Source organism: Hetaerina americana, unplaced genomic scaffold, assembly GCF_022747635.1.
Source record: "Hetaerina americana unplaced genomic scaffold, ioHetAmer1.1.p SCAF_25, whole genome shotgun sequence".
Lineage (NCBI taxonomy): Eukaryota > Metazoa > Arthropoda > Insecta > Odonata > Calopterygidae > Hetaerina > Hetaerina americana.
The window spans coordinates 1299858-1313708 of NW_027286819.1; the positions used below are offsets into that span (position 1 = coordinate 1299858).

The following is a 13851-nucleotide window of genomic DNA, read 5'->3' on the forward strand; positions in this document are numbered from 1 at the left end:
AAATATGTATAAAAGAAAAGGTTAGGATGTGTATTTTTCGGTTTTATATTATATCTGTAGTTCAGATTAAAAATATTTCGTAGAAAATTTAAACATTTTAATGTCTATTTGTCCTATGAAAGCATTTCGCAGCGAGTTTTTCGGCCTACTTGAAGGTTTGTCACATACGTTTCTCATTCATCGTGACGTATACCATTAACAAAGGGTGGCGAACAGGCGGTTTCACATTCAAACATGGCAGCGGCGACCAGTGTAGTAGTCCTCGACCGGGGAAATAACACAACGTGCACAATTAATTTACATGGTGAGTTTGTTTTTCTTTCAAAATTATTTCATTTAAATATAAGTTGAACTTGTTTCAAAAATATCTCTTAGATATTGTGTTCCATTATAGTGAAATAGTGGAAAACATGAATTCCATATATTGTCGTCATGAATACAGCATGAGAAGCCCAACTGTGTTTTAAGTGAAAACGCTACTCTGATTTTTTATGTTTTGACATTCTTTTGGATTTACTTTGATTATATATGTGTTATTTCGTCCTTGTTAGGTGCAACTGTGGTTTCGTGGCGCGTAAATAACCAAGAACAATTATTTGTTAGGTGAGTAAAGTAGTATTGTCTTCGTTTTAATGCGATTTTCTTGTTCAAATCTTCTGTTGAAATGGCGTCGGCGATGGATCTTGCCCGCAGCATTTGAGTTAAGTCTGCACAGCCCCAGCCCTGTTTTTTGTGCGTCTGGCGCAAGCCCCTATTATTCTCGTCAAGCTGGGGCAAAGGGATGGCCATATACCAGGAATCCATACCCGTTGAAGGTTTCATATGATTGTTAAAGTCTTAAACACATCGTTAATGAGTTTTTAACCATTTAACACAAATAGTGAACTTATGTTGTACTTTCGCCACCATATAACGACGACGGAAATATTTTTATATTCCGCTCCAGATTATGAATATACGTATTCAATTGAATATTTCACACCTTGGTTTGGGGGGCTGCTCCGCAATTAAAGTTCTTTCGAGGAGGTTAATCGCGGCTTCATAGGAAACATTTTAAAATTATAATTGAACTATTTGAATATGTATATTATGTAATAGGTTGTGGGCCATGCTTTATTTACTAGAGAAGTTTGATCTATGTCGCATTATTGTTCACAAAACTAATTAATTTCTTGGGCATATTTTTTTTGTGACTTTGTTGCAAGCGGGAGTCATATTTTGTCTAATTAGTGTTATCAGCGAAACTCCCTAGTTAAAAAAAACAGATGTGGGGATTGAGAATATACGCCTGATGTGACAAGGGAACAAGTATTCCTAAATGTTTTTTATCTGCATTGATACGAACAGTTAAGATGATGACTTGAAATTACTTTTTCGATCGAAGACCTAATTTTTAAACCGGCTGCTGGCAGCTTCCCAGCCAGCGGCGTCTGTTTCCTCATTTTACCCATCCACTTCCTCATTTCAGTGTTCGTATTGAGAAAATGCGGCCCACGCATACCTCGCGGCGCATCTGCCCCTTTCTAAGTTACCCCAAAATTTGAAGAATGCGAATATTTATGTTACAAGTTTGAAATGTTTTTGTTCGATAAACTGACGCATGAAATTTATTCCTCCAGCAAACAAGCCGTTTTCGATGGCAAGAGACCCATTCGAGGTGGCATCCCATTTGTTTTCCGTAAGTTGCAGTGTTTGATTGCGTGTTCAACGTTCGTTTGCAATTGGTTTGATCAAACTCATTATGATATTTTTTTCTCTTTATAAAAATCCAGCACATTTCGGTCCATGGAATTATGGCCCGCAGCATGGCTTTGCGAGGATTATTCGCTGGAATCTGGAAAAAGCTCCAGAGCGTCTGGCCAGTGGTGACGTTGAAGCAGTGTTTTCTCTTATGGACAGTGACTACACTTGCTCCTTGTGGAACCACCAGTGAGTTTCTTTGGGAATCAGTTTTTATATGCTAGTACTTGGCTATCTTTTGTTAATGCATATTTCAAAGTTTATGCGAATTGCTCTTACCCATGTGCCTAATTCAACGGATTAACAATTTCTCTATTGAAGGTTTCGTATTACCTACCGGCTGATTCTGCGTGAGAAAGAGTTGCATTTCAACATCGGCATTTATAATCCTAGTGAGAATCAGTCCTTGAGTTTTAACCTGTTAATGCACACCTATTTCAAAGTTCCTGATGTACGTCGTTGTCAAATTACTGGTCTCTATGGGTGCACGTACGTCGACAAGGTAATGCACATTCAGTGTCTTTCTAAAAGTGGATTAGTCAAATAGCTGTATTACTTGAGAACCTGTGTTATTTACTCAAGGAGTTCAATTTCTGTTTGGATTAACAGCAGTAGTGTCTCCATATTGAGGGAAGGAAGTTGATTTGCCCACCTACATGAGCGATCAATTGTATTTGGAATGCTAACTTCACCAATGCCTTTTGTGGGAACAGTTATTTAACTCTCTCTCTCTCTCTCTCTCTTGAAGCCTATCTTCATGAATTGTCGCCTAAAGTGCATACATGAGAAGTTCTCATATCATATTTGCATAGTTGTTAACTGGAGTGATTTGTAATCTTATGTCCGTGCATAATGATAAAGTTAAAACATTGCGATTTTTGCAATTCTGGTAATCCCATAACTTATTCAAATTAAATTGTCAAGTAATGACCCTACACTGCTTCCGTGTCCTCATATTTATATTCTTGATGCTTAATGTGCTCCATACAAATATACTGCAGCGTACAATAATGCATAGCCATGATTATTACAAAACATTAATGGAAAATTAAGCCATTCAATGTTTTTGCCGTGGACACAAATTTGACTAGTCATGCCTGAATTGAATTAATTGTTGTGTGGGCATCATTACATGTGGCAATGCAGTCAATTGTGTGCGAGGACCAGCGGCCTGGAATCCTGAGAAAAGTTAGACAGTTTCATTGAAATTCTGTAATGTTTATAAGAGATGTGAGAAAATTATTTCTAAATGCAGCGTAAATAGTTTGTTCCATTGTGATAAAAATATTTCATAAATATTTAGCATTATTAATTGAAAATATTTTGAATAATTTATTTTTATTAAAATTCTTCATTGATTTCTATGGACCTATAGTTTCATCTCGCTTAAGCAGTTGGTAAATGAAAATAATTTTGGAAATGACGTAACTTTTCCTCAAAAATCCTCTACTCAAGGTTTATTAGATATTTCTCTCATTAAACATTATTGTTTGTAATAATAGTTGCTTGGTTGTATCTATTACATTTGTAGTGTAAAATGCCAAGTCGGCCTGATCAAACAGTTGTCTCAATGAGTATTTAAGGATGGTTGTTTTGAAGTCTGGGATTTTTAACAAATCTGGAATGTTTGTGATTTTATTTATCTCACTGTCCTGATCCTGGAATGTTGTATTTTCCTTAACGCTTTGTGCATGCTTCCTTGAACACATGCATGTAAATTTTTACATGTTTTTGTCATAGTTTCCTAGATTTTAATGGTTGGATTATTTGGTGTGGTTTCTTGGAAGCAGTCATAGTATTTTTGGGGGGAATTGCCATGGAGTATCCAATTATTGATGGGAAAATAGTATGGGATCACCAAAATAAAGTTGGCTGACAGTGCTCTTTGAGCTGTCTTGGGGACAGGAGGCAAGTGAAGTAATCTTCCCAAAGGTGCAAGTCCCACGTCGGAGATTTTTTTTATTGCATGCAAGGCAGTGAAATAATTCTGTTAAAGGGTCTAAATGAGCTGTTGAAGACGTGAGAAGTTGGTGAGTGCCTTGCTATGTTAGGAAATTATGAGAACCTTTGGTTGAGAAATATGTGTCTTTGTAGACTAGTATACTTAAATCCCTTGCAAATGGATCCCACGGATTATTCTTTCAATCTGGACCTGATGTGTGCTTGTTTTTCGTGCAGTTGAAAGTGTTCATTCATATACCTTTTGGTATTATTTTCTATTCTCAGACACGGGACAATACGGTATTCAGAGAAGTGAGAGATGTCGTCGGGATTTCTGAATTCACTGACCGTGTCTACCACAACACCCCTCAGGAGCACATCATCACGAACGTCGTCTCGGGGAGGAAAATGAGAATCCAGAAATACAACTTCCCTGACACGGGTGGGTATTTTGTTAAAAGTGATTTCGTCACAAAGGTTAATTTTTTCCTCTGTGGTAGTTTTCCAAAGAATTTATATTTGTGTAATGATGTGTGTCATGGTTTACTGTAGAACGTTTTTGATGGCAGTGGGGATATTTAATGAATAACCATCCCCTGGCTTACACCAAGATATGTTTGGAAAACCTAATTGCCATTGGCATTAAGTCAGAAATGATGCGTGGAATTAACCTGGCAAGAAACTCGGTCCTTGACTGATTATGTATTTGATCATGTCATTGCCTGATTCACATTCATTATGTGCCCTCTCGTAATTGGTCCGCACAATATAAAAATTAGCAGTTGTGCAGTGCCGTTACTCGTTCAACATTGTATTTTCTCGAGTATTAAAAGGACGTAAAACTCAGCTGGCATGTCAGTGTAAACTTTGTCCTCACCCCTTTGCCTGTTGTCTGTAGTGAAATGCCGTGTTTTTTTAAAATAAATAACTTTTCACGGTCCTGCTACAATGATTCAAAATGACTGCTTTGGAGTAAGAAGTAGCCATTTGTCCTTCAACAGTGTGTTGTATGTAAAATATTGTTCATGCAGCTCAGTCATGTCCTTTTTAATGAAGTAAAAATGGCCACACTTAGCTTGTGCTTTGTGAGATTTCAGAATGACATTTTATGACCACTTGTCAAAGTCTTTGATTTATGTGATTATGTAATTTATTTTTTGAATAAATTTGGGGTTGTAGGTCAGATCAAGCGAGAACCTATTTTCTCATAAAATTTACACATAATCTGTGAGCATTGAAATATTCATTCTGTAATGTGGTCTTCTAAAGCTGAGAAGAATGGAAAGGGGCCTGTCCAGGGAAGAAATTCAAATTCTTTCTCTTCAATTGGTCAAATAATTGCATTTGTCAAGTAATGGAATGCTGTGTTTTATGTAGCAATGGCAATAGCATTTGATGAGCAATTATCATACCAATTGTGTTGGTATTTGTTTTGTCAAGTATGTGCATAGCTTTAATTAATTATCTTTTTAAAATCTTATATCGAGACAGGATTGATTAGTTAACCAAATGTAACTAAATAGGTCATTGTGGCAAAAATACAGCCACTTGTGACTTTTGCCCACAGATTGTCAAGAGTACATGTTAGATTTTGGTTGAACTCGAGTACTTTTTAAGCTTCTAGTACAGATTACATAGAAGAGGCTAAATAAAAATATTGGCATACCTAACCATTTGGGTTAATCTAAGACAAGATCATCTTCTCTAAATGTCCAGTCATTAAATTCCATAGTTTTGTTTCATGTACAAATTAAAATTTAAGCCCACATGTGACTTAAAAGATTTAAAAATGGTGGATTCATCGATAGCCAAATCTCATTCGTTTCATAACCTGGTAGACTTGATGGCTTGTGAATGTTGTGTTAGCCCACTCTACCCACCCACTCAGGGGTAGTTTTGAAGGAAGAGGCAAAATGAAGCGATGCCAAGCTGCTTTTATGGAACTTTTACTCATTTCTAGTACAGTAAATTTGCTCTGATAACTAATGAGGAATACAAACTCAACTCAAACTCAACTCCGGCCACATACAGACTTTAAAAAATAAAGCAATGTCCCTACTAGGCCTTCTTTACCGCTTCACAGAAATTAAAGATCCAATTGCACTCCATTCGTACTTCTCATTAATTGTCCTTCCCATCATATCATATTGCTCCCCCATTTGGTCCACCTCATCCCCAACTAACCTTAAATCCCTTGATTGCATCTCTCACTTCTTTACCAAAATAGTCCAACACCGAGTCCCACATTACCGCAATATGTCCTCAAATGCTGTTCTGTCTTCCCTATCCATTTCTAGTCCTCAAAGCTGCAGACTTAAAGCTGATTTAAAACTCCTCTACAAGACCCTAAACTCGGCTATTGATTTCCCTGAACTGCTATCTTTCTTTAACTTCAGGATACCAACCCGATCCACCCGCACCCACTCCCTACTCCATCTCTGCCTATTCCTAGAATATCTCTCACCAAGCGCTCACTGTTATTTTGCCTCTCCTCCCTTCTAAATTCACTCCCTCACACTGTCGACCCCTTTAACCTATCATGCAAAAACTTCACCACGCAAGCTCCCATCCCACCTTTCAGTAAATTAAAATTTTCCCCTGTCCATGCTTGGTTCCCGTTGTTATTGTTATACTGTTATTGTCTTTTGTCCTCTTTTATGTTTGTTATATTTTTCACTGTAAATTGGCGCCACTGCTGTATGTGAACAATGTTTTAAAATAAAATAAAACAAAAGTGAAGTAAACTCAAAGTAATATGTTCCCATCATACTACGTGTGGTAACTAATGGATCAATTGATATCTAACGAACAAATTATTTTGGAACAATACTTCTATCATCTTCAATGCAAGGTCACAAACATGCTAGCTTTCAAGTATGAAGCAATGACTTCAGTGCGCATGAATCCTGGCCAAAATCTTCTTTCTCTTGAATGTAGACTGACGTTCGACCTTGATATATTGTGACATGCTGAAGTTCTAATCCAAGAGAAGTTTGCCGATCGACTGCATTTATTTTGGCCCCAGTGAGTGGAGGGTGATTCACGCTGGCTGCCTTTGAGCACGGGAGGAGCAGTATTTCTCTCCCATTTAGTCCAGGGTGCCGCTGTCAATTTCGTTTCAATCCCCAGCCAACCCCTTCCCCTCGATGTACTCTTTTTGACGCCAAGTGTGCACCAAACCTCGATGGAAGTCTGTTTTCTATCTTTCATTGGTATCATGGGTATGCTCAATCATTGAGGAACCATAACATTTTGGAATAATACCACAATATATATACATACACATGGTTTGCATGAAAAATAAATGGGTCAATAGATTTATTTCAGATATTGGTACAATGCAACAAAATTCTTCAAAGTACATCCCTTGAGCATCAACACACTTATAGTAGCGGTTTTTCCACAATTTAAAGGTTCCCTGATGTGCGGATTCTGGAAGGTCCTTAAGGGTATGGGTTCTTCGTTGGCATAAAGGGTTAAACCATGGTGGCGGAGTCCTTTGAGGGAGGGAGGATTTCACTTTTATGGGGAATAGAAATAATAGTCTGCTGGCCTGGCCAAATCGGTACTGGGGTTGGGAAATTGACGTGATGCCACGCACTTCACTCTGCCTTTGGGCGGAGGTAGGCGTTTAAAGCATTTCGGATGAATTCGGATCTCGGATCGCATCACCAAATTTTCAGTGACAATGGTGTGCACTGTCATCTTATCGATGGGATCTTCAATCATGAGCACACTTAACTGGCTGACTGAATTCAGCAGTTCATGCACTAGTTTGGAATTAATTCTTATCAAAACTTTTTATACAAACCTTGTAGGTTTCTTATTTAGAACTATTTATTTTAAAAAGTGAAAAATTGTAAAAATATGTTGCTTAAAAAGATGTGGTAAACCATTTTTCATGTGATTCAGGACCATGTTAATTAGCTCAAAGGTTGAGATTGAAGTTGAGAAGTGATTGAGAAAGTTGGTGGATGAGATTGAAGAGGATGGGGGAGACTGTCCATTACTCAACCCTAATAATTCATGGAGTGCGTGAAATTTGCAAATCAGGGTATGAAGGAGAGTTCCTTTCCCTGTGTTGCTTGGCCAGTAATGGGTCTGTAGTTTTTCCTTGTGCCTCTAATTGGAGACATCCTTTCTTGCTTCCCATTGCTCCTGTCCAGTGGTGTGGAATCCTTGGATTGAGCAAGCGAAGGAGCTGCCGGATTTTGGAGACGATGAGTATCCAAACATGGTGTGTGTTGAATCGGGGCACGTGTCCAGTCCCTTGATGCTGCACCCTGGCACTGCCTTCGAAGCCAGTCAAATCTTACAGGTGAGAGTGCAAGTCAGGGGTGTGGAGAGGGTTTCACATGGGTCAAGTAGGGGCTGATCTGAAAAGACGGTGGAGTGGGAAGGCATCTCGGACAATTGTGAGGGACTTAAAATAGCCAACTGTTAGAAAGTGCAAAATATATCAGTACCATACAATACCAGAGCCTCTGAGTCCAAATGAAACCATGGGTCAACTCCTCTTGTGCCGAATTATATCAAATTCATTTATCTATTAAAGTATTGGCTTAGGAAAATGTTCTTTTTAAAGCTATGGTATTTGTTTTCATGATAAATTGTTAAAAGGAAGGGCTTAAAATGTCTGTATTCATTAAAATGCAAGTCATTTAAAGCTCAAGTTTGTCAAATAATGATAATATTTAAAAATCAGTTGTTTCAGCATTCCGAGGGCTTAAGAAACACTTTCACTCTATAAAAGCCTTTATATCCATCAGAAAATGCTAGAGATGTTTCTTATATGTACCCCTGGAAGGAGCAGATTTTACTCCTGGCGACAGATAGTTGAAAATGATGTTTGAATGCCACATGAAAGGGACTGTTATTAAACATAACGGAAGAGTGGATAGAATACATGTAGGTCAACACACCATTGAGTATTATGCCCATGTACTTGAGCGTTGATGATTAGTTGTTTCATATTATCCTTAACATACGTACACAATTAATAAATATACAGAATAGGTTAAGTTAGAATTTTCAATTCTTTAAAATAGTTTTGCAAGTTTACCTTGGGTGTTCTTTGCTATGTACCTGATATATATTTTTTTTCTTTATAAAAACTCTGCATGCCATGGGTCATGCTCCCTAGGGACAAATTCTGTGGCTAATATCCGACAGGAAGTTGCCATATTAACTATTTTCACCTTATTTAAATGTACAATATTTGTAAGATTTTACAGAATGCATCCACTTTTGGCGAAAGTGGAACAGGCCATTGGTATGGATCATCCAGTGTAAGGACTCGTCAATAGACAAACCGAAATACTTGGCCCTGTGTATCCTCTCTGTGGGTTGACCTTTTAAGCAGAGGTCTAACTTAGCTACTTCCCTTTCTTATTTAAATCGAATATAATTTGTTTTTAGCACATTTGCAGACATTTTGTGAATGTTAATCCATTTTTCGTGGAGCAGTAATGAATGAGCTATCAAGCTTAGCATGCAACAGGTTAAGATCCTTGTGGTTCATTGTCAGAGTTGCATCATCTACATACAAAACTATGTTGTAAATCTCAATATATCTAGGCAAATCAGTAATACACAGTAGAAATAATAATGGCCCAAGAATGCTACTCTGTGGTAACCCAACACTTATTTTTTCTATCGGTGATGAACCTTTCTGAATCATGCTGTAAAAATTGAAGTGTCATTTGACTAATAAGTTTGGGTCATCCTCTAAGAAAAGATTCATTTAATATTTCATTACTGCTCCATTCACTCTTAGTCTCTTTAAACAGCTCGCTACTAGATGTGGTGCCAATGATCTTTTCTTAAAATACAGTGTTCTCAGACTCATCCTGAGATTACCGCTTCCGATCGTTCCACAGCTTTGCCTTTTTTTATGTGAGAGTGTTGTTGGTTTCCATTTTTATAATATGCAAAGCTCACATTGGAAGAAAAAACTACACTGTAATTTTCACTCTGTGTAATGACAACCAAACATGGTTTCAACACATTCTGTCATTCTCAAGGTGATGATTGTTATGTGTGAGGTCTTAAGATGCCTTTTTGCCTTGACTGACAAAATGGCATAAACTCTTGAAACTTTGGTCACCTACTATTAAATGTAGTGTGGACTGTGGCATAAGTTTTGTATTTCCAGCATGAAAGTGCAATTGTGGGGGTGGTCTACCTGGTGGTGTATATTGTAACTTGCATTTCTGCTGAGCCTAAACCTTAGTATCTCTGCCTATTGATGTGTGTTGAAATGCATATAACTCTCATAGTATGGGCCGAGCTTGGGTGCTGTCTATGGCCTGTTACTTTCACGTTACTGACAACGGTCATGCAAATTATGTAAATGGTTGCAATACATTGAATTGATCATCCTTTGGTGACACCCACATTTGCACCCTAGCTTTATGATATTTTCTTCTTGGAGAACCATTGAAAGAAAAGAATTAGATCCCCTTTTTGAAACTCTGAGGAAATGCAGAGAAACTGTAGGAGATTCCATGTCAGTAACTTTTAATGGAGTATCGATAAGTTTTTAATGACTGGGGGTAACTAGAAAGGTTCTCGGAATAACGTGTTTAGCAGGTAATAATAGGTAAACCTCTATGAGTAAACACGTAACGCAATAAGTGATTAAGGAAGAGATCTGTGGTGTGGACACCTCTGTTTTTTCTATGTAGAAATTTGTAAAAATTTGAAAAATTGAGATCCAAGCAGACATTAAATAGTTTAAAAGAAATACATGTCAACCGTCATAAAACTCGAGGGGGCTCTGCTCCTTCCGATTCAACTGTTGCCAAGTGGACAAATGACCTTAAGTTTGGCCGGGACAGCATAGGTCATGGAGGATTGCCAAATAAAAGTGCAAGAAATTGCCGAAGCTGTAGGGATATTATCTGACGGGCTGTATTGCATTTTAACAGTGAAATTGGATATGAGAGAATTAACTGCTAGATGGATGCTGTGACTTTTGATGCTGGATCGCAAATGCAGCAGGATGGAAATTTCGGAACAATGTTTGACCCGTTTTAAGAGAAACCAACGAGATAATCTGCACCAATTTGTGACCACAGATGAATTATTGGCCCACCACTATGACCAAGAGATGAAATAGCAGTCAAATCACCTGAAAATAGTTGATTCAGCCACACCAAAGACAATACACTTGGCTGGAAAGGTGGTGACTTCAGTTTTCCGTGATGCAAAAGGGATTCTGTCGATAGATACATCCCACTGGTCAAACAGTTACTGGACAATGCTACGCTATCCTTTTAGACCTAATACAGCAAAAGGTACACAATTAAAGGCAGGCAAGAAAGTCATCTTTCGTCGAGACAATGCACGCCCACACACAAGTGTCTTTGCCATGGCAAAAATATACGAACTAAGGTTAGAATAGTTGCCACGCCTGCCTCGTTCGCCTGATTTGGCTCCATCAGATTTCCATCTCTTCCCCAAACTCAAAATTTTCCTCAGTGGACAGAGATTCTCGTCCGACAAAGAACTAACAGTCTTAAGTGGATGAGTAATTTGCGGGCGTGAAGGAATCTAATTTTCGAGATGGGATGAAAACATTGGAGCATTGCTGGACCAAGTGCAGTACAGGGAGACTACTCTGAAAAATAAAAAAGTTTCACTGAAGTAAGTTGTTTATTTTTATTCCATTCCAAGTACTTTTCTAATTACCTTCGTAGAAACAATCATAATGTGTTTCTCCACACTAATTTATTCCAATACATGGTTTCAACTTGTCGGCATCATTTCAAGGGGTTCACTGATTGACTGACAATTTGTGGATGATTCTTTAAATAGCGATTAGAGGGGAGGATGGAGGGAGGAGTTGTGGTTGTGAGGTGAGGAGGTTGGTTTTGGGTTAGGAATGGGGAGAAAGCTAGCTGCTGTGTGATATTGGGGTGGCAGCGCACCCCACGAAGCCATGTTTGGGAAATGATTAATTGGTGTGACAAAGTTGTTGACTTCATTTTAGAATTAATGTCTTCCTCAGAGTGAAATGCAAAGGTGTCGAAAGACCCCAAAGGCTCTTTCAATACGTGTGGATAGAATGCTTGCCTCGTATACCGAGCCCTGCATTATGAAATCTGGAATTGACAAGGGGACTAGCCTCTGATTCCCTTGGCCATGGTTGAGCTGCCATGGGGAGATTTAAGGCCTGGAAACTCACGCAGCTGGGGTGAAGCCGAGGATTTATTCAAAGGCCCTCCCTTTGGCGCTCCACCGCACCATGGCTATAAATTGACATGCAGTGTGGGTTGTCTTGTGTTTGAAGTGGGGTGGTGGAACCTGACTCCTTGCCGTCATTCCCTCCTCAGGTTATGTGAGCTGAGGGGACACGGCCGAGCCACGGTAGGAGCGGAGGGCCGGCATCTGGGAGGAACCGTGTGGGCTTGCCGGAAGGGGATGGGTATCCTGGCATGGAGGGTGGGGGCCCCCCTACCCAGGCCATTGACGTAGATGCTTGCACAAATGGTGTTTTGGTGGTGGGGGGAGGAGGGGGCGACGTGGGGGGGGTCAGCAGCGAGAGGGGTGGTCTGATGCCATGCGTGATGGTGCAGCAGCCCCAGGAGGGTGGGGGAGAGTTGTCCCCGAGATGGCCCCCCCTACCGAGCCCGAGCTATGGCTGGTTGGCCCTGAACAATGCCATGTACTCGGAGATGATAGGTGCTTCCAGGATATTCTTAGAGAGGGGGTCGGTAAACGGGAAGGGTGACCACCTCATGGCCGGCGGTGTGTCCTCCGATGCGGTGGAGGGTGGCTCTGTCGTCGCGCAGTGTTCCATGCCATGCAGTCCACATTCATCCTGCAGCATTTGCTCACTCAACCTCTAGGGGGAATCCATCCAGATGCTCAAAGGGAGAGAATGCACTCATGTGGTTGGGATCCCATTTGAAAAGGCTCCTCAAACACACTTTTTGCTTGTCCACGCAAAGCCTTTGACCCCTGGTCACTTCCTAAGTTTCTCGATAATTTGGCCATGAGGAGGATGCCTTGGCAAATGAGGATGTCACTGTATGATGCCCGTCAGGAAAGGAAATGAAATTATTCACTTGCTTTTGCTTATCATTTCAAATAATGGAAGACTTGCTGGAAGTGATGATTTTAAGACATCTTTGCATGAGTTGTTAGTATTGTTTCTCGATTGGATGAGGAATGCATCTGGCTTCTAGCATAAATTTCTGCTTGAAAAGCATTGGTTGCGATATTGTCATCAATGTGGAATTATTTTTTATATGATTTGTATATATTTGTCATTTGCTGTCTTGTTAGGGGGCCTTGAAATGACTCTCCATTGCTCGATCAATGGACTGAGAATACCAGTATCTTTGACGTGATGGTGCAATAGCTTCCATATTTGTTGAGTTGTAGGAGATTTTCACCCTACTATTTTGTGAAACATTTTCAGAGTCGATGGATTTGACTTTCAAGGCTCTTAAAAATGCTCCAAATAATAAGGTAGCAGTACATGAATAAGTCGTCTTAAATTCTTCCTTTTGCACCAACTGAAAAAAGAAAAGAGTGATTATTGTGAATGGGCAAGGTTTAAAATGCCGTACTCCCTGGTGTGTTAGAGTGTTCAGATGGTTTCAGTATTTTCATTTACAAAAACTAGTAGAAATTATATGCCAATATACTGAAGTTATTGAATTAGCAAATACCAATCATGTGAAGTGCTGTTAAAACATTGTGTACCTATTATGTTTTCTCATTTTTAGAAGAAAAGTTTATAGTGGTGCTTTTGTGGGTTTTCTCTGATTGCGCTGGACTTTATAGGTAATGTTTGTTAATGCTCTTTTAGTTTTTAATGTCTTATATGTGATTTACATCAGAGGAAATGATGCTTAAATTTAATGAACATTGTTTGCAGATGTAGAAATGTCTCGTACATCTTTATTGTAGACTTCAACGGAGAATTAAACGAAGAACTGGGCTTCCACGGTTTATGTCTTAGATAACATTTCAACACAGAAATGCCTTTTATTGCTGTTAGATTCAAGTATGTTTTGGCCTTCCATCTCTTAAAATGCATTTATTTTTTGCATTCCCTTCCAAGTTGTGGACACTTAAAATGAAATGCTTAAACCACTCGCAGTGTCCAATGCTTTTGTGATTTGAACGCTCCCCGGGGTCAAAGAAAAAGTCTACATG

General features: G+C 39.2%; 1 protein-coding gene across 1 annotated transcript; it reads left to right on the top strand.

The window, feature by feature from the left end:
- Positions 1–234: 234 nt before the first annotated feature.
- LOC139689589 (uncharacterized) lies at positions 235–12168 on the top strand. The gene is made up of 8 exons (XM_071586752.1): positions 235–304; positions 552–603; positions 1620–1678; positions 1773–1929; positions 2062–2242; positions 3967–4123; positions 7848–7999; positions 12018–12168. The coding sequence occupies exons 1-8, from the start codon at positions 235–237 to the stop codon at positions 12024–12026; spliced, it is 837 nt and encodes a 278-aa protein (XP_071442853.1). The 3' UTR covers positions 12027–12168.
- Positions 12169–13851: the final 1683 nt, after the last annotated feature.